The sequence below is a fragment of the Monodelphis domestica genome, chromosome 3 (assembly GCF_027887165.1).
Source record: "Monodelphis domestica isolate mMonDom1 chromosome 3, mMonDom1.pri, whole genome shotgun sequence".
Classification (NCBI taxonomy): domain Eukaryota; kingdom Metazoa; phylum Chordata; class Mammalia; order Didelphimorphia; family Didelphidae; genus Monodelphis; species Monodelphis domestica.
Genome location: NC_077229.1, coordinates 417,402,609 through 417,424,698, shown reverse-complemented (window position 1 = coordinate 417,424,698; position 22,090 = coordinate 417,402,609). Strand labels below are relative to the sequence as shown.

The 22,090-nt window shown below is 39.9% G+C and overlaps 1 protein-coding gene across 1 annotated transcript in view; it reads right to left on the bottom strand.

Annotated features, from left to right (window-relative positions):
- SIGLEC15 (sialic acid binding Ig like lectin 15) overlaps window positions 1-17,249 on the bottom strand; it is a 33,055-nt gene extending 15,806 nt beyond the window's left edge. Inside the window, exons 1-2 of the mRNA XM_007486618.3 lie at window positions 17,170-17,249; window positions 526-909 (exon numbers count right to left, since the gene is read on the bottom strand). Of these exons, the coding sequence (XP_007486680.2) occupies window positions 526-909; window positions 17,170-17,221 (436 nt within the window). The 5' untranslated portion in view covers window positions 17,222-17,249. The remainder of the gene's footprint in view (window positions 1-525; window positions 910-17,169) is intronic.
- Between the last annotated feature and the right edge of the window lie 4,841 nt (window positions 17,250-22,090).

Genomic DNA, 22,090 nt, shown 5'->3' with positions numbered 1-22,090 from the left:
TTCCAAAAAGTAAAATTTAGTTTTGCTATAAGGAACCACTTTCTAGCCATTAAAGATCTCTAAAAGTAGCCTGAGATGACTGGGGAGGTAGTAGGCTGCCATTTCATGGAAGTGTTCAAGCAATTGCCAGGTACACTGTAAAGCAGAAGGATCAGAGGCTCCAGGTAACCCTCAGAACTTCTGCAACACTCCAGAGGGCGATCTAAGCAGATTAAAATGTAAGGGGATGGAAAGGGGCAGTTAGGTGGCTCAGTGGATTGAGAGTCAAGCCTAAAGATAGGAGATCTTTGGTTCAAATCTGTCCTCAGACACTTCCTAGCTGTGTGATCCTGGGCAAGTCATTTAACCCCAACTGCCTAGCCCTTGCTACTTGATTCTAAGACAGAACGGAAGGGTTTAGTAAAGGATATCTTCCCCAACCCCAAATAAGAGCTAGTCCCCGAAGGATGGGGACATTGAACAAAATGAGGCATAGAGCATCCTAGAGGAGTTCACTAAGGACAGTTGACTGACTGCTTGCCTCACCAATCACATGGAGTCGGATTCCACTCCTGCTCTCATAGCGGTCATGGATGTCTCCAGCAAATTCTACTCTGCAGAAATACCGGTTATCATCCATCCAGGTCAGGTTGTCCAGCCTGATGGAGATGTTATTGTGTCGTGGGTTGCCAAGCAGTTTGTACTTGCCCTTGTAGCTGACAGTGGTCTGGCAATGGTCACTGTTGCTGTGTACCACGCAGCGAAACACTTGACTCCCATTAAAGGGCTCCCGGATCCTCCAGATGACAGTGATCATGCCATCATAATACTTGTGGGGGTGAGTGAAGGTGCAGAGCAGAACAACTCCTCCACCAGCTTCCCCTGTCACATCTGATGGGACCTGCATGGACCATTTGTGGGATGGGGCACCTAAAAGATACACACCAGCATCAGTTTTCTCCAAGTAACAGGGTTTAAAGGGACATTTCTAGGCCAGTTAGGAATGTCCAGGCAAAATTATTATTGGGGGAAGTTTATGTTCAGGGGGCTAAGCCTTTCTTTCCTGTACCTTTGTCTATTGCCCAAGACTACTTTCTACTTGACCTTTACTTTCAGAAATTCTCTCCCCTCACTTCCTCTCCTCTCCTCTCCTCTCCTCTCCTCTCCTCTCCTCTCCTCTCCTCTCCTCTCCTCTCCTCTCCTCTCCTGTCCTCTCCTCTCCTCTCCTCTCCTCTCCTGTCCTCTCCTCTCCTCTCCTCTCCTCTCCTGTCCTCTCCTCTCCTCTCCTGTCCTCTCCTCTCCTCTCCTCTCCTCTCCTCTCCTCTCCTCTCCTCTCCTCTCCTCTCCTCTCCTCTCCTCTCCTCTCCTCTCCTCTCCTCTCCTCTCCTCTCTCCTCCTGTCTTCTACTCTCCTCTCCATCTCTTCTATTCCCTCAACACACTACTCCTGAGAAAGACTTGTGTATCAGTCCTTTACAGCTCAGTGAGATTATAAGTCCCAATGAGACCTGGACTTGGAATCATGAACTTTAGAAATAGAGTGGATGGTAGAAACCATGGCTTAGAAAAGCTCAAGAACTGGAATGAATGATTCTCTCTTTAAGGTGAGAATTTTTAAAATGGAGAAACTGATCTGGAGAGGTTTAGAATATGAGCCAAGATCCTCCAGCTCTTCAGCTTCGTCCCTCTTTCTACCAACTGTTCAGGGAGAGTTGCCCCTTAAGCCTGGTTTTTCATTGTCCAAGGAAGAGCTTTGTTTCCTATTAAAAGACTTTCAAATGGGAGTCAGGAGAGAGAGAGAGACAGAGACAGAGAGAGAGAGAGGAGAGAGACAGAGACAGAGAGGGAGAGAGGGACAGGGAGAGAGGGAGAGATAGAGACAGAGAGGGAGAGAGGGAGAGAGAGAGACAGAGACAGAGAGAGAGACAGAGAGACAGAAAGAGAGAGTGAGGGAGAGAGTGGGAGAGAGAGACAGAGACACACACACACACACACACACACACACACACAGAGAGAGAGAGAGAGAGAGAGAGAGAGAGAGAGAGAGAGAGAGAGAGAGAATGAGAGAATATGGGAAGAGTGGGGAACCTCCCTAGAATCATACCCTGTAGGCAGCTGCCAACTCTGCTTACATATTAAGCCATGTAGAGTCAGGCAGTCAGGAGACTTCCAAACTTAAGAATTGATACATAAACTTAAGCAAGTCATAGAATTTTTTTGTAATTCAATTTCCCATCCTTTACTTCAGCTTCAGTACTTCAAGGATATATATATATATATGTACATATATATATATATATATATATTTGTATTAATGAGCATGGTATCAATCATTCCACTAATACAGATTGCAACCCTCAATTCGTGTATATTCATGCACACACACATATATGCACATACACATACACGTACACTTAAGTACATGCTCACTCTTAGCAAATAATTCTATCGTTTAAAAAATTTAGGTTGGGCCCCAGGATTTAATTGTCAGGAACTTTCTTCCATTAATGTAGCCTGGCAATTCTTCTGTAAGGATAGTCTTAGGAAGCTGTCACAGAGAAAGGAGTTATTGGAGGCTTCCTCTCTCTGATGCAGACCACAGAGAATCTGAGCTGTTCTGTGTATAAAACAAGCTAATGGATTGGGAAGCCCATTGTCACGATGCTAATAAACTCCAGGTTGCAAATGGGTCTTCTTCTCTCATGGCCACAGGTTTTGTCTTCTTACATACCTAGAAATCTACCGTGCAAGTGGGTACCTCTGCTAGGCATGGGCTTTGCAGGTTTAGCTCTTTACTAGATATCGCATTAGGGTAGGGAGAGACTAGCTACGTCTCCGAGCCTTTAAAGGTCAGATTCTTGTTGTCCTCATACAAGTAGGACGACTTCCCATCAAGAGTGCCACATCCCAATGCTAGCCCATTAGGATGAGATTCCAATCACTCAAACAAGTTTTTCTTGAATACCTGCCCTGCACCCAGTCCTGTGCTGATCGCTATAATTTTGTTTTTGTTTTTTTTTTTTTGTATTTGACATTTGAAGCAAAGGTTAAATTGACTTTGAATTAGAAGCAGGGATGAAGAGGGTACTCTGTATATGTACATGACTAACCAGACTGGACAGCTAGTATATGGGGAATAGACAGAAACAAGGATTATAGCAGAAATTCCTTTTAGATGGTCAAGTTCTCCAAATCCTCTTATCTGTGGATTATATTATCCTGTTTATATTAAATCCCAGAATACTATTCAGGCCTCATTACTGAGAGCAATGGCCATTCAAAAAAGATTGGCCTAGTAATCCAAATAGGAAAAACCAACTGGATGAAGAATGCTCTATGATGTAGATTTTGACATGCAGTTGAAAAGCGCCCTCCACCCCATTAACATGGTCTATTTTTGGACAGTCCCTGCATCAGGACAATGATTTTGGCTCATTGGGCCATATTGTATTTAGGAAACTATTGTGACAGAGGGTTTGCACTCAAGGCAGAGTGACAGGCTGACGAGTTGATGGATCTGCTCAGCTCGATAGAGGAGGTCTGGAATATTGAGAAGCCTGAAGATTCTGGCTGGGATTTTCAGTTCGATCTCTCTCAGCCTTGAGAAGCCTAGGAGAGAGGTCTGGCCAAGCCTTTCTCCGGGGGATATACTCACCTTTTCCTCTCCTGGTGACTGAACCTTCTCCCCCCACCAATTAATTCCCAACTGAAGAGACAGCTGAAGAAGATATTTGAGGCTCTGTTAAACCTTTACCTCACAGCTCTTGGTGCCCTGGGTCTGAACTGTGGCCAGCGGGTCAAAGACCAGGGCCAGGCCTACCAGACTCTTTCTCAGGGGGCCCAGGCTGTCAAAGTCTGAGTTTCCCCAAACTGGAGGTGGGAGGGAAAGGGGTAGTTAGAGAAGGGACGTCTTCCCCTGCTTTCCTCACCCATTCTTTTCCTGCCAGCCATTTTTCTTTGTGTTACCCTAGTTGACTTAATTGATATTAAAGGTGTTATCCTTTCCCAAAGTGACTCAAGTGTGAGTGGGGCAGCTTGAGGGGGAGAGTAATCTTCCTGAGACGAAACCTTTAGGCTCTAGTGGTGGAGGAAGTCAAGAGCCAGTTTTGAGAGCAGCCATAGCTGAGGAGGGAAGTCCGAAAGGGGAAAAATTATTCAAACCTCCCTCTTCTCTCCCTGAGCCAACCTTAAACCATCAGCTGTCTCTCGAGGATTCTGTTTTCAGGGGGAGATTTTTATTCTTCCCCTACCCCCTTTACCACCAACTAATCCCTTCATTACACTGTATAGCCATTTATTTTTGAAAAAGTCCGTCTCTTTAATATAAATGTTCTCCTAGTAGTGTTATGTAGCTGTGAATCTACCACTATCTTGGAAGCACTAAAGTTGCAGATAAACTTAAAGGCTATGAAAAGACGTGCAGTAGATATAAGAAGGCTACAGGATATAATAAATGATAATGTGCATAAAAACTAGTGAAAACACATCACTTGGAAAATTTATAATCAAAAGGAAGGAAACAAAACATTTATTACACATCTACTATGTGCTAGGCATTATGCTAAGCATTTTACAAATGATTTCTCATTTGATTCTCACAACAACCCTGGGAGGTAGGCGCTATTATTATTCTCATTTTATAATTAAAAAAAAACTGAGGCAGACAGAAGTCAAGTAATTTGCCTAGGGTTGCACAGCTAAGAAGTGGCTGAGGTCAGATTTGAACTAGAATCTTCTTGACTTTAGGTCTTGAATTTTATCCACTGGACCACACAGAAAAGGGGATAGACTGGTACTCTAATGAGAGTCTGAGATCGAGGAGGGCATGGAAGTTTGGGAACCTCTCCCAAGGGTTTTATGCTGTACCCCTAGGAAGGATTTAGGGTATAACCTGGTGAAGAATCTCCCAGGCTGTGGAGCAATGAATGACTTGTGATCCATACTTGTGGATGGAGTGGCTACCGTGAAGAAGCCCTTGATCTGTTGAAGTAAATATATGAAAAGTCTCCTTCTTAGGGTTCTAAAAATTAACAGGACAAATGTACTATGGCCATTATGGCCAAGCGGCAATTTGTTGAAAAGGTCTAGAAGTTCAAGTGGGTCACAACATTAGCATTTGTAGCTAATCAAGCTAATGTAATATTAAGCTGGAACAGGTAGGTGGCACAGTGGATAGTGTTGGGCCTGAAATCAGGAGGATTTATGTTCTTGAATTAAAATCTGGCTCCAAACAGTTACTAGCTGTGTGACTTTGGGCAAGTCACTTAACCTTGTTTGCCTCAGTTTCTTCATCTTCAAAATGAGCTGGAGAAGGAAATGACAAACCAATCCACTATTTTTGCTAAGAAAATCCCAAATGGAGTTACAAAGAGTCAAGTATGACTTAAAGCAACCAAACAACAACAAAAACGGATATGAAATTGCATTAATAAAAATGCAGTGCCTCAAATAAGGAAGGTGATAGACTCACTGCCCTGGTCAGGCCACAGTCATGAGTTGTTTAGTTTTGGGAACTATATATGGGAACTTGGTAAGGTAAAGCATGTCTAGAATGGACAAAAGGATGAGAGATCTGGGAATCAAATCACATAAGAAGCAATGGAAGGAACTAGGGATGCTTTATATGGAGATTAGGAAGTTATGGGGGGAATATGCTCACAGACTCCAAATATCTAAAAAGGTTGTACTATGGGAATAGGAAGAAGAATTATTTTATTTGGCTCCAGCAGGTAGAATCAGGGCTAAGGGGTGACAATTATAGGGGAACAAAGGATGCTTAATTCAAAAAAGAAATTTATATAAAACATACTCCTGGCCAAGTTTCTCTCTACCTGGATATGTAACAGAGAGGCTGTTTCACCAAATGCCATGAACATGGCCCCCTGGCTATTAGGGGAAGGGTAGGAGAGGGCTTGGCTTCCTGTTTAATGGAACAAGCCATCCTCAAGTAGGATAGATCTTGGCTCCCTCTTACACATGGATGCACTGGTAAACATATCTAGGAAATAAAATCTAAACTGTGCCTTCAATGAAGGCTTGTATTGAAAAAATGGAGCAGGAAGAGCTTAGGGGCCCAAAACATTTGGTTTTGCCCAACTCCATGCTCCCTAATTCCGTAGTGATATTTACCTTTAACATGTGCTCTCTCATCCAGAAGAGGCATTTTATCTACTCCCTTTTTGATATTTCATCCAAAGTCCAACTCTCCCTATTCAAGGCACAAAGTACATGGAGTCCTCTAGGTTCCTTCTTTCCCTCCTGTGCTTGGGGCCTTTGCAGATTGTGAAGCCTTGGTAAGCTAATCTGCAGAGATGTGGTAATATGTTGTTGCAGTATGACTCAACTATGAGAGGGATTGGGAGCAGCAGGAAGGCACAAGGTTTCCTGTTCACCCTTGCTTTCTCCTAGTTTATGGTGCCTTGGTGGCCCAATGTGGAGCATGTGCCTGTTATGGGCTTGGCATTATGCTGGACACTACAAGTAAAACAGAAGAGGAAGAGGAGTCAAGGCTCTTGCCCTTGGGAAGCTCCCACTCTAGTTGGGCAAACATTATAATGCACTTACAAGGAAAATATCAGGTCTTTGAAGTCATGAAGTAGGAGTACTGCATATCAGTGGTTAGTGACATGGATGAAGACTGATCAAAAGAACCTGAGATCACATGGCCAGACAAGTAGAACTAGGAAAGAACAGTGTCAGAGGCAGCAAAGAGGGAGCAAGTAGAGAGGGAGATTTGAAGATCAGAGAGAATTGGGAGAAGAAAAGAGGGGTTCGGATCATGCAGAGTGGGACAGATATTTGAATGCTGTGAGATGAAGATGCCCAGGTCACCTTGCATGGAGGTATTCTTGAGCTCCCTTTGGAGCAGTCCAGTTTGCCTAATATGAAGACCTCTGAGTTTCCTACCATATGGTTGGGAATAGCCTCCTTTGATTAGCTGTGTTTGCCATTGACATGGCCCTAGGAGAAGCAAGGACCACCTCTGTGCCATGCTGGGGCATTGGGATAGGATTGTAGTGGAGATGCATGTGGAAACTCTTTAAATGTTTGCAGATGACTATCCAGCCCCTCCCAAGCCTTCTCTTTTCCAGATTAAGAATCTTTACTCAAGAAATGTTTTTATTTTTAAATGAGAATTTAATAGTTGTCAACGAACTCATTTCAATATACAAAGGACAAAAAGGATTGTATAAGAAATTGTTAACTTCTTTTATATGCCATTTATTTTAAAAGAACTATGCTATTACATAATTTTTATATTTTATAATTTGATATATAAATATAATACCACATATTTATACTCCATTGTATATAATGTTTTATATTTGTTTATAAATCGAATGAGATAGTACTTACAATAGATTACTCAATTGCTTCTCATATTGATATGATTCCTAGATTAACCTGTTTCCCCATCCTGGATTGCCCTTTTGGAACATAATTCCTTCCCCATGTGTGTCTTCTAAAACTCTTTTTCTTCCTTCAAGACTCAGTTCACCTTGAACTCCTCTACTTCCCGTCCCCATCCCCCTGCTACCTCTTTAACCAAAGGTTCTCTCTCACTTTTGACATTTCTCTCAGCATATTGTTTGAGTAGCCCCTAAATCTTTGTCATATTCTACCTTCTTACTTGCTGTGGGCACGTCATATAGTCTTTATTAAATTGTAAGGTCATTAAAGGCACGGACTGAGTTGTTTTTAATCTTTGTATCTCCGCTAACAGACCCAGTTCCTTGCATTAGTAAGTTCTTCAAGAATGGTTGTTGAATTGATTGAATTGAACAGATTCTAGATGCTGAATGTCCCTAGGCACCTCTTTCCAAACTGTTTTTTGATCTTTGTTTTTGAAGAGGACCAGTGAAGTCATGGGGTGGTCTTGGTCTGTTTGTGAACTGGATTTAAGTCAGGCAGAACTGTACACAGTCATCAGCCCCATTCTCTCTTCTACAATCATTAAAGCCCAGTGACAAGACAAAAGTCAGGAGGACTGGTGATGGTCTGGGATACAGCGGTTGACTTTGGTGTCTTCTGTGTCTGACCAAGCTCTAAATATTTTCCACTGCCTGCTTCAGATGCCTTAATGTCATTGGAACAAATTCTTCTCAGCTCCTCTTTTTGCTGGGAGAAATCTTCACCTGCTTGGTGCAGACATCTCCCTAAGTCACTGACAGGTTTGAAGTCTGTCAGTTACCCTCACCCTGGCTGAGCCTGTCTTCCAAAACAGTTTTACCAGGATTTAGCCACTGTGCATGCTGTGGCTTCTGTGTGTGGGGTACATGGGGTGTTCAGAGAGGACTGGCACTTTAGTGTTGTTCATCTATAATCTTTGATTAACCCTTTACCCAATTCTTACTTGTGGCATAAGGCACTAATTCCTAGTAGATATTCCTGCAGAATAGTGCCAAGATTCTGGAGAGAAATTTGGAACTATGCCCAAAGGGTGAAAAAAGACTGTCTGCCCTTTGATCCAGCCATAGCACTGCTGGGCTTGTACCCCAAAGAAATAATAAGGAAAAAGACTTGTACAAGAATATTCATAGCTGCGCTCTTTGTGGTGGCCAAAAATTGGAAAATGAGGGGATGCCCTTCAATTGGGGAATGGCTGAACAAATTGTGGTATATGTTGGTGATGGAATACTATTGTGCTCAAAGGAATAATAAAGTGGAGGAATTCCATGGAGACTGGAACGACCTCCAGGAAGTGATGCAGAGTGAGAGGAGCAGAACCAGGAGAACATTGTACACAGAGACTGATACACTGTGGTACAATCGAATGTAATGGACTTCTCCATTAGTGTCAATGCAATGTCCCTGAACAATCTGCAGGGATCTAGGAGAAAAAACACTATCCACAAGCAGAAGACTAACTGTGGGAGTAAAAACACGGAAGAAAACAACTGCTTGAATACGTGGGTTGAAGGCATATTGTTGGGGATGTAGACTCTAAATGAACATCCTAGTGTAAACAACAATGTGGAAATGGGTTCTGATCGAGGACATATGTAATACCCAATGAAATTGTGTGTTGGCTGTGGGAAGAGTGGGTAGAGGGGAAGGAGGGAAATAATGTGATTATTGTAACCAAGGAATAATGTTCTAAATTGACTAAATAAACTTATTCAAATGGAAAAAAAATGAATAGTGCCAAGAAAGTCTACAGCTTCAGAATTATCTGGGAATATCTGATGTTGGAAAAGGGTGGCTAGAGGGAAGAGCTGGGCAGGGAGGCTGGGGGAGAGGGTTTTTCTCTTATACGTCAATATTCAAACAATCTGTGATTTCAAAGAAAGAGTTCCCTCAATGATGTGAATCACAGCATTCTATCTTACAAAGTTTACAAAAATTTCTCTAGTTAAAAAATGATCACTTGGTGACGAGTTTGGTGATGGATGTCTCTCTGAATTCAGGAAGTCCTGGATTTAGAAATAAAACATACACCATGCAAACCTGAAGCCTTCCCTAGTTTGGTAGGCTTGTTGCAATGTACAGACAGCTGGTGTTTACGTTTTGCTGGCATAGCTTTCAAGAATCCAGGGTTACCCCCATCTCCACGCCACAATGATAATATAGTAGGAATAGAGACTTTCTTATTCACAGACTTTTTTATATGAGTCTCTCACCCACTGAATAAGGACTTTCAACCCAAAGTTGCAAATCCCCAAGGTCAACAGATACAAATCAACCTTTGTTGCTAACTTAAGGCATAACATCAAAGACTTGCTCTCCACACTACGGATACTTCTTAGCTTTAAAAAAAAATGAAGAATCATGAACACATATGGGTTCACAGATCTTGCTATCTGCAACTTGGTGGTCTAGTGGTTAACTGCAGCCCAAATCCAGGTATTCTCTTTCATTATGGTGCCTAGTAGAACATCAAATTCTCCATTAATGGTAGTTGAATTAGTCACTTTCCACTTCTGTTGGTCAATGGTGCAGGCCCTCTTATAATTTAGGTTCCATCAAAATATCACATTTCATTATCTTTTGCATTTTTTCTTTTCTATAAGGGGGTTCTGTCTCTAAACGGATATCTTCTACTTCTTTGTCTCCCCTGTAGACCTGTCAGGAGATTGGGCCACAGCAAGGCTAGGAGTAGAGGCAAGAAATAGTTGTTGCTTCTGAAACAAGAATATTCCCTCCCTTCCTCTGGTGGTGGTTGGAAAGGGGAGGTTGTAATTGTTTCAGGAATGTCAGGAAGTAGAAAGAGTGCAGGTGTATATGGCAAGAGATGGTGAGAGCTGGCCAAGGTGTCAAGAGTACTAAAGACTGTAAAGACAAGGAGTAGTTGTAGTGAGTGCACTCTGGCACAAGAACAGAGAGAAAGTATAGGGGCATGGGAAGGCTAGGTACTACCAAGATGATAGCTCATGATGCTTCCTTAGTGGTCACTGAAGTGTATGTGAGTGTGCTCCTGAGCATTTGCTCCTTAGCAAGTTTTGTGCCTTGGCTGCTGGGAGTGCATATGGGTACAGGCCAAGTGATGGTCACAGGATCAAAACTGTAGCATTAAAAGAAATCTTAGAAGTCAGCTAGCTCTTTCCCTTCATTTAACCAATGAGGAGAAGGAGGCTCAGATAGACTTGCTGAAGACTAATCAGGTCAAAAGTGGAAGAGCTTGGATTTGAACCCAAGGCTTTTGACTCCAAATCCAATGCTCTGATGCTATAAGTTCTTATTTCCTTCTAATTAGACCTAGTGCAGTTTTATCTGAATTATGGGCATAATTAGACTGCCTCTAAGTTTTTGTTACCAAAAAAGAGAGAGCTGGACAATTTAATAAACCTGAGAAAGGACTGGGCATAGACTAGGTGTTCAATAAATACCACATGAATAGAATATAAGTTTCTAGAGGGTGGGCACTCTTTGGTTTATAGCTCTGTCTTCATAGTACCTAGCATAGTACTTTGTATAAAGTAGATACTTAATACATACTAGTCTAATTGAATTGAATAAGCTTTAAATTGAGGGCTCTTTCAGATGCTTACAATTCAAGATTCTATTACTTTCAGTTGTGTGCTCTTGGGCAAGTCACTTTAGTCTATGGGCCTTAATTAATTTATATATAAGAGATACAGACAGGATCCATAGTTTTATTGGGTTTGGGAACTTTCAGGTGTGGAAACTCTTTTTCTGTAATTTATAATTTTAGAGAGTCACCTACTATACTTAGAAGGTAAGTGACTTGTCCAGGGTCATATAGCCATCCTGTTTCAGAGGAGGGGATTGATCTCAGATCTTCCTGGCTTGGAAACCAGTCCTCTACCCATTGCAATAACACTTCTAATAAGGCTTTATTAAACTCAATTTAATTATGCTTTATGTCTCTCACAGGGCTGCTGTGAGAAAAGCACATTATAAATGTGAGTTAGTAATGTCAGAGTGGAAGAGAATTCTAGCATGCATTGAATTTAACTCCTTTATTTTATGGAAGGGCAAAATGAGGCACAGTGAGATAATGTGATTTGTCTAAGGTTACATTATTTGGGATTAAAGTGACATCTAAAACACAGATCTTCTGAATTTCAGTCTTCCAGGGCTTTGTCTATTATAAGTAACTGATCTTACCTAGACCTATTTATAGAAAGGGCCAAAAAATAGTGCTAAACTAAATATCAACATTTGGTGCTCCTCCTATGATGTATGAATCAGGCACTGGAGTGAATCAAAGGGAACATATTTTAAAACTATCTGTCATGGGATCATAGACCTAGACCTGGAAGGAACTCTGGAGATCAACTATTCCCATTTCTTTATTTTCCAATTGTGGACACTAAGTGATTTATCCAAGGATGGACTAATAATAATAAATCTTGATTCTGGATAGACTTTAAAAGTCAGTTCAGTAAGGTCAGGAGATAGACTCAAAGAAGAATACAACTCTTAATTGAATGAGCAGAAGACTCATACAGATGGAGAAATGGAAGCTATAAAAAGTCACGAGAAGATTGTGGAATCAAGGGAAGATATAACAAAGAAAAGGACCAGGACTCCAGGAGTGAATTTTGCTTGGACCAGTTATGTATAGGATATGTTGGAATAGAAGCTATGTTGCTCAATCTTCCATCCTTTGCTACAAACCCCAGGGATTAATCCTGTATCTTCTCCCTCCCCCCAATTCCTTCATGAGAACCTGGAATCTTTTCCTAGAAATAAATATTTTCAAATAGTATTAGCTATTAATCAATACCATTTGCTAGTGACAGGATTTTATTGGGAATATTTTTGGGTAGAAGCAATTAATGGAAAAAGATACCTAGAGAAGAGATAGAGATAGATGCAATATTGGTGTATTTTGCCAGATGTATTTTCTCTGGCTGGGGGCTCATAGCTAACAAAAAGAGAATTATATAAAAATAGAATAGCAATACGACTGAACTCAGTAGTCAGGTGAGGAGAAAGTAGTAGTGACTGAATAACTTTGATCACCACATCAGTTTACTGCTGCCCCCAGTATATCAAGCTGCTTTACAACTTGATAATTAGCTAGGATCAGGACCCATAGTGAGGATTAAAGAGGAAAGGAAGGAGAAGTGGAGATGGGAGCCAGGGAGTCCATGTTGGCAGAGAAAGGAGAGAAGAGATGGGTTTAGAACACAGAGGACTGCTCAGCAGAGTGCTGGGTAATATTATTATTAGCAGTTCACATCCATATAGTTCTTACAAAACATTTTACATGCATTATCTCATTTAAACCTAACAATAATCCTGTACAGCAGATGCTGTTATTATTATTGCCATTTTATAGATGAGGAAATTGGACTTCAAAAAGGTTAAATGATTTATAGTAATTAGTTATTTAAAAAAGATGTCAAACTTATCATTTTATGGTTTCAAAACCAGGACTCAATCCACCACACCTCCAAAATTAGGCAACAAGAGGGCCTTGAGAGTCTCTGAAAGAAGAGGTGGAAGTGTTCCATGTTGAAGACACACTCTTAATTCATTTTTGTTAAGACCTAAGTCAGAATGCTAGGCTTTCTTTCTATTGATCACAAAGTATTATGAAATTCTAGTTATTTTGTGATGCTTGAGAGCTAATCACTTAATTTCAGATTTTGCCTTTCCTAGAACCAACGAAGACACTTTATTGTGAGTCCACAAGGACGCTACTAGCTGAGCCTTTCTTGCTGGAAAGAGTCCACTAGAAATCAGTTGCCAAGACCAGCTTAGCTTCTATACTCACAGATAAATGGAGGCACAGGGAAAGGGAGGGAGTATGTGGAAAACTCTTCCTCCTTCTACAACTACAGTGGAGAAGAAAGGGTATTAGCCAAATTGGACTTTGGGGAAGTCACAATGTCTTTGGAAGCTCAGTTTCCTCTACTATAAAATCAGAGTAATAAAATGTGTACAACCCATATCTTTGGATTATTTTGAGGAAATTGATTCATAAGCCTTAAAACTTTATAGGAATGGGAGTTACTATCATTGGTTGACTTTTCTGGAAGTCTTCAAGTGAAGTCAGAGTTGTGGTTTTAGCAGAAAATTTTCCAATGGCATAAGAAAAAAGGGATCCTCTTGGTTGCATCTATCCTTAGCTGTGGCTTAGTATGTTTCCATGTTACTCTGGGCACATGGTTCAGTTTTGGGGCCAAGTGTGGTTAAAAGACATTTTTTGACCACTTATCAGCTGAAGTTGCTGCTTTCTGACTGACTCATGTCAGCTGGTACCTCAGAAAGAAAACACACAATTAATCTAGATTTTAGATTTTCCAGAAACAGGACTATTTATCACTTCTAGCCTCTCAGGGATTCTTGGGCCCTTGAGTAATGCACTCATCTATCCCCCAGCCTCCAAACATAAGCAAACTTAAAGCACCTGAGCTACCACACCTGTTAGAAGGGTGGGCCATGGACAAGTCAGCCAAGATATCTGAGGATTGGTTTCTTTGTCTGTCAAGCGATGATCATAATACTACCTTACAACATTTGAGGAGAGAGATACATGTATATGCAAACACATGTGTATATATGTGAGTATATGAGAGAGAAGAGACAGACACACACATGTATGCATACACACACACACATGATTTCTTTGTGTAGGGAACTGCTGATGGAGAAACTCTTCCAATTCTGATCAGCAACTTAGAGTCTTAGAATGGCCAGGGGCACCGAGAGGCTAGGAGAATTGCTTAGAGTCACCCCATCCTTAAGGATCAGAGGTTGAGGTAGGAGCCAGGACTTCCTAACACACACACACACACACACACACACACACACACACACACACACACACATTTATAGAGTACTTTTATGTTTTGAAAAGTTTTTTTCCTTAGAATCACTTTGCAAGAGGGACAGCTGGGTGGCTCAGTGGATAGAGAGCCAGGTCTGGAGTTAGGAGGACCTGGGCTCAAATCTGACCTCAGATACTTACTAGCTGTGTGCATCTGGGCTAGTTACTTAACCTCACTTCCCTAACTCTTGCCCTTCAGTCTTAGAGTTGTAACTAGGACAGAAAATAAGGATTTAAGAGGGGAAAAAATAACCCTTCTGCAAGAGAGGAAGTGCAAGTACTCTCCAACTGGGGAGAATATATTTATTTGTTGGAGTATAGCAATCATATTAGAGAGGCATCTTCAAATAGTGGCTAGATGGACTGAGTTTCACTACTTCCCTTGTGACCAGGGTCATATTGACTTGACTCATCCAGTATTTCTGGTTATATCTAAGCTGTGTCCTGCCCTAGGTGGAATGGTGAGCAATAGAGAAATCTATTATTGTGATCCTGACTTCAAGGAGTTTATAGATTAACTGGTGGAGACAAGATAAATGAATGAGGCATTAAATAATGAATAATTGAATTATAGAACATAAATTATAGAAAAGTTATAACAAAACAAAATGCCCTTCTTTTGAGTGGGTGGCATAGAATAAGATTTCCCAATCACTCATTTGTGGGTAGGTCTGTGGCAACATTTATGCTGGCATGTAAAAGACCTTTTCTTTTTAAAACCTGTAAGGACCAGACTGTGGGCAGCTAGTTGGTACGTAGATAGTGTGGTAGGCTTAGAGTAAGGAAGACCTAAGTTCAGATCTGGACTCAGCTCTGTGATTAGTTCTGTGACCCTGGGTAAATCACTTCACCCTGTTTGACTCAGTTTCCTCATCTGTAAAGTGAGCTGGAGAAAGAAATGACAAATCACTCTAGGATTTGCCATTCTTTGCCAAAAAAAAAAACTAACAAAAAACAAAACCAAATAGGGTCAAGAAGAGTTGGATACAAATGAAGAATAACTGCATAAAATAATAACAAGTTCCAGGTTGGTCAGTTTCCTTTCCTCCATTTTTTCCTACATCCTACGTTTCCCTTCTTCCCCTCACCTTTTCCATGGTTTCCAGTCTTTAATTTTTTAAGTCTCAGATTGCTGTATCCTAGAAGCTGCTGTTCAGGGCATCTAGGGAATGTTATAGATCTCTATTCAGGTAATATCAGATAATAATAAGGCTGAGGAATGATAATCAGAGGAATGAACACTTTAAGAACTACCCATAAAATTGTGAGATGGAGAGAAAAAATTGGGTTAGGAGTCAGACAACTTGTATATTTGATTCCTGTCCCTGCCACCTGCTAGTTCTTTGTGATCTTGGGGGAATAATTCCCCCTTTCTAGATCTCAGTTTTCTCACCTGCAAAATGAGGGAGGCTAGGCAAAAAGACCTCAAGCTGGAAGAGACTGTGTACACCATTGAGTCCAATCCCCTCATTTGATAGGGGAGGGCACTAACTGGAGGGTAAGAGGCACAGGTGTTGGGGAGGAGGGTTTAAATCCAAGTCCTCTGAATCTAGAACAAGTTTCTTGTTGTACCTCATAATTGCTAAGGCCTTTTTGAGCTTTAACATTCTAAGAATCTTTAAATTAGAAAAACACGACACAAGAAAAACACTGTTCTTTAGAGAGAAAGATTTTCTATGAAAGACTGCAGGAAATGCAGATGTCTCTTTCCTCTTCTCCCTAGCAACTTACTATATTTCACAGACTGACAGATAACAGACTCGGGTACTGGAAATATAAGTACCCCAGCAAAGCTGACAAATGAACTATTCATAGGTGAGACTATTATCATGGATTGGATTGTCTGTCACCCAAATTCACCCAGACTAACATTGGTCTACAAAAACTCAATAGATGCTGTCAAGCCAAATAGTTTTATATAGATTGGAGATTTATATAAAATAAATAGCTTAAAAAAAACAGAGTTAGCAGAAAAGATGCAAAACATGAGAGAACAAGTTGAGATATGCCAGCCTTACTGTCCTGTCTGCTACTGGGGGTATACCAGTGATACTCATAATGAACTACAGAAGATGATTTTGATATCCTAGCAATTTTATTTAACTATAAAAAGCAGTTATTAAGGCCAGCTAGGTGGCTTAGTAGATTGAGAGCCAGACCTAGAGATGGGAGATCCTGTGTTCAAATCTGGCTGAAACACTTCCTAGCTGTATGACCCTGGGCAAGTCACTTGACCCCCATTGCCTAGCCCTTACCACTCCTCTGCCTTGATCAATACATAGTATTGATTCTAGGGTTGAAGGTAAGGATTTTAAAAAAGCAGTTATTTATCCACTTATGAAATAGAACATAAAACAACGAATATAAAAAGATAATGATAGGATAGCAACTAATCCCAGGACCATTTCTCTTTGAGCCTCATGAAAAAAGACAAGAGGAGGAAGGAAATATTATTTTATATTTGGCATTTTTAACTTTTTAAAAGCATTATGTCCATTGCCCTTATAGTTATACTGTCAAGTAGGATCGTGCATCATAGGTTTTAGGAAAGCACCTTTGCAATGATCATGTCTGTCTCATATATAGATGAGGAAACTGAACCCTTAGAGTAGCAAAATGACAGAGAGCTGGAATTCAAACCTAGGCTCTCTGACTTCAAATCCAGAGCTCTTCCCACTGTACCCCTTTGCCCATTTGCTAGATAGGCAATGAATCTGTAGAAAGGTGAAATAACTTGGCTAAAGATGGTGGTAGAGTCAGAGTAGGCCCCAGGTCTCTCGACTCCCAGTTCAGTGTGTTTTACCAGCCTCCCTTTTTGGTGCTTCTCATCCCTGCAGACCTGAAGTGGTACCTGAAGTGGAGATTGCCAGTCAATCAACTGATCAATAAAGCTTTACTGAGCACTGGTAGGTGCTGAGGTCAGAGAAAAGAGGAAAACTGGAAACTCACCCATCTTGACAAGACAGACCAAGGCGACCAGGAGCCCAATGATCCTGCTCATACTTTCTGAGGATTTTCGTTTCTTCTCCTCCAACAGTAAAATCCCACCTTGGGGTGGGCATAAGGTGTTAGGGGGAGGGGAGGCAGGGGTGGCAGTCTAAGGGAACCAGAAAGCCAGGATTGATACTCTCTGCCTGGAGGAACTGAACCAGAGCAATTCTCCAGCAGGGTCTATTATTAGGTAAGACTCATGGGGCTTAGTCATATGGAAAACTTAAGAGAAAAGCCACAATGGATGATTTTCCAGGATGGATGCTTGAGAAGTTGACCTCTCAGTGCTCTTGCCTCTATCTTGCTTTGAGATAGCTAGAATGACAACAATAATTCACATTTTTATTGTCCTTTGGATTTTAAAAAATAATTTATACATATTATCTCATTTGGACCTCTCCTAAATAGTTGCCTGAAGGTAGTGAAAGTAGAGGCCTGGCTTCATTTTCTAGCTGAAGAAATTGAAGATCAAAGCTCTTAATTTTCTGCCAATAAAAAGAGAGGTGCAGGCCTGATGGTTTTCTAGCTGAAAGTCTGAACTAGCCACAGACCACAAGTATCAGAAGCCAGGCCCATCTGATTCTATAAATCATGGTCTTTTCACTACACCTACCTTAAATACATTGATTTCACCAGCAACTTACACACCTCACTATCTAGCCCTTTCTTAGAAAGTTCCTTGATGGCCTATTCAATTTCTTTGTCTGAGATGGGGTTATTTAAGTATTCTATTTCCTCTTTTGTTAATCTAGGCAATTTATATTTTTGTAAATATTCACCCATTTAACCTAGATTGTCATATTTATTGCCATATAATTGGGAAAAATAGATCTTAATAATTACCTTAATTTCCTCTTCATTAGTGGTGAGATTATCCTTTTCATCTTTGATGCTATTAGTTTGATTCTCTTCTTTTTTCTAGATTAACCAGCACCTTATCTATTTTATTTGTTTTTTCAAAGTACCAGCTCTTATTTATGAGTTCAATAGTTCTTTTACTTTCAATTTTATTAATTTTTCCTTTAATTTTTAGGATTTCCAATTTAGTTTTTATTCTTGGATTTTTAATTTGTTCTTTTTAAGTTGCAAACCCAATTCATTGATCTCCTCTTTCTCTATTTTGTTATTATAGGCATCCAGAAATATACAGCCCCCCACACTGCTTTGGTTGTATTACATAGGTTTTGCTATGTTGTCTCCTCATTGTCATTCTCTTTAATGAAGTCCATAATTTTTTCTATGATTTCTGTTTTGACCTACCAGTTTTGAAGAATTAGATTATTTAGTTTATGGTTAATTTTAAATTTGCCTTTCCATGAACCTGTTAATTATAATTTTTATTGCATTATAACTTGAACAAGTTTGTTTATTTTTTATTTCTGCTTTTCTGCATTTGTTTACAATATTTCTATGCCCTAGTACATGGTTGATCTTTGTATATGTACCATGTACTGCTGAGAAGATGGTATGTTCCTTTTAATCCCTGTTCAGTTTTCTCCAGATATTTATTAACTCTAATTTTTAGAGTATTTCATTCACTTCCCTTACTTCTTTCTCTTTTATTTTTTGGTTTGATTTATCTTAAAGGAGAAGTTTGAGATCCCCCACTAGTATGGTCTTACTATTTCCTCCTTGAGCTTGTTTAATTTTTCCTTTAGAAATCTAGATGCTATACCATTTGGTGCATAAATGTTTAGTAATAACATTACTTCATTGTCTATTGTCCCTTTTAGCAAAATGTAATTTCCTTCCTTATCTCTTTTAATCCAATCAGTTTCTACTTTGGCCTTGTCTGGTATCATGATTGTTACTCCTGCTTTTTTTTATTTTAGATGATGCATAAAAAATTCTGCTCCAGCCTTTTACCTTGAATCTGTGTGTGTGTCACCCCGCCTAAAATGTGTTTCTTTTAAACAACATATAGTAGGATTCTGGTTTTTCATCCACTCTGCTATCGGCTTCTATTTTATTGGTGAGTTCATCCCATTTACATTCAGCATTATGATTACCAAATATGTAGTGCTCTTCATCATATTAACCCCTTTATTATTTATTTATTTATTAAAAAAAACCTTATCTTCCATCTTGGAATCAATACTATATATTGCTTCCAAGGCAGAAGAGTGGTAAGGTCTAGGCAATGGTGGTTAAGTGACTTGATCAGGGTCATACAGCTGGGAAGTGGCTGAGGCTAGATTTGAACCTAGGGCCTCCTGTCTCTAGGCCTAGCTCTCAATCCACTGAGCTACCCAGCTGCCCTCATATTAACCACTTTAGATCCTGCTCTATTCCTTTTCTCTCTATTTCTCCTCACCAATATTTTGCTTTGTGCCACTCCGCCCCACTTTTCCCTTCTTTCAATTTCACCCTCCTTTCCTTGTCTTATTCCCCTTCTACTTCTCTGAAGGGTAAGATAGAATTCTATACCCCACTGAGTATATGTGTTTTTACCTCTCTGAGCCAGTTAAGTTTAGAGTAAAGTTAAGTAAGAGTAAAGTTTAAGAATTGCCCACCACCACCCTTATCTTCCCCTCTCTGTAATGATTTTTCACACCTCTTTATGTTATATAATTACCCCTTTCTATTTCTCCCTTCTCTTTTCTCAGTGCAACCATCTCTTTCACCCCTTGATTTTTTTTACATATCATTCATATACATACATATCATACATACATGTTGTTTCATATCATCACGTTTATATACATATATCATCTTATATTATCATATACTACATATCAGCATAATCAGCTTACTTCTCCACCCTCTCTCTGGGTAAATTTCTTCTATCTTCTCTACTACTAAGAGCAATTTTTGAGAATTACAAGTAACATCTTTCCATGTAGACATATAAACATTTTGACTTTGATGAGTCCCTTAAATTTTCTCTTTCTCATTTACCTTTTTTGGGTTGCTCTTGTGTCTTATGTTTGGACTTCAAATTGTTTGTTTAGATATGGTTCATTCCTCAGGAATGCTTGGAAATCTTCTATCTTATTGAATGTCCATTTTTTACCCTGAAAGAATATGCTCAGTTTTGCAGGAGAGGTGAGTCTGGGTTGTGTGATAATTAAAAGAGTGGAAGACTTAAATTGTAAGAGTTAAAATGGTTGAGGTTGTAAACTGTAGTGAGTAAAATAGTGGAAGATATAAATTGTAGTAGATATAAGAGTGGGTGAGTAAATTGTGACCGCAGAAAATATGTTTTCATTACAGTATCTTGTTTTAAAATCAAATATAAGGTGGTCGCCAGGGAAATATTCCCAATTATGAATATACCGAAGTCAACTGGGTTTTATAGAGAATTTAATTAATTAATACAATGAGGAATTAAGAGAGAGAGAGAGAGAGAGAGAGAGAGAGAGAGAGAGAGAGAGAGAGAGAGAGAGAGAGAGGAATAAAATGAGAAAAGAATAAGCCAGCCCAGGCAGCCCTGGCCAACCCAGGCCTAAGCCCTAAAAGAAAGATCAGTCAGTCCTTATATCTTAATCACTCACCACAAGATCTGTCCAAGCAAGGATTCTAGTGACACCAGGCCAGCTTCATCTCAGCTGACGCCACCAGCTCAATGCCTGAATCTGAATGTGTCCAATGTCCCCGAGAGAGTCCCAAGAGAGAGACCCTTCAAGGCAGCCTTGGCCAGCTGACTGTTTCAGAATGAGACCCTTGAGCTCCTATCTGAGCTCCTATTTAAAGGGCAATTTCTCCTATGTCACCTCCCCTAAGTCCTTATATCTACCAATCACAGTAGACGTTTTCCAAAGGACTGGCCATTCTTAATTCACATTTTGTTATCACCTTCTTAATTCACATTTGCTCTCACCTTTTCTGGGTAGACTAAAACTTCTGAGTAATTCACATCAGGAAATCTCTGAGTAAATTTTCACCTCTTTGCTCCTTGTAAGTTCACAAGTTGCCTGACCTTTATAGGTACTTAGCACCCCTTTATAAAAATAGGCATGGCTTAAGTATGGGTTTAAGTACTTTTCATTGTTCAGCAAGGAGTTTTCTCCCCTAAAGCAGTCTTAAGTATGGGTGGAGTAGAGGTCTTCCCATTTCTGATCTAAGTAGAGTTCTCACTTTCCAAATGGGGAATGGTCTCAGTAGGGAATCGTTCCAATGGAGAATTCCCCAATGGGGAATTTTTTTAACATTCACAAGTCTGAGAAATTTTAAGATTCACAGTTGTAAACCCAAATCTTTTGCCTTCCTAAATATTATATTCCATGCCTTTCAATCGTTTAATGTAGAAGGTCCTCTCTGATCCTGATTGTAACTACATGGTATTTGAATGCCTTCTTTCTGACGGTTTGAAGAATTTTCTCTTTAGCTTGGTGGTTCTTGAATTTAGCTATTAAATTCTGGAAGTTGTCATTTGAGGATTTCTTTCTGGAGGTGATCTGTGAATTCTTTCAATTTCAATTTTATTGTCTTGTTTGAGGATCTCTTGGCAGTTTTCTTTGATAATTTCTTATAGTGTGATGTCAAAAGTTTTTCCTTGGTCATGGCTTTCAGGTAGTCCAATAATTCTCAAATTCTCTCCTAGGTCTATTTTCTAGGTCAGTTGCTTTTTCAATAAGATATTTCATGTTTTTCTCTGCTTTTAAAATTTTTATTCCTTAGATTCTGTTTTATTGTTTCTTGGTTTCTCGTGAAATCATTAGTTTCTAGATGGTCAATTCTGATTTTTAAGGCTTGATTTTCTTATCTCTGTCACTTTTTGGTTCTTCTTTTTCAATTGGGCCATTTCTTCTTACATCATTTTCATTTCTCCTTTGCATCATTTTAATTTCTCTTTCCCACTTTCCCTCTAGCTCTCTTAATTGGTTTTTGAAGTCTTTTTGAGTTCTTCCAGAATCTGTGTTCAATCCATATTTTTCTT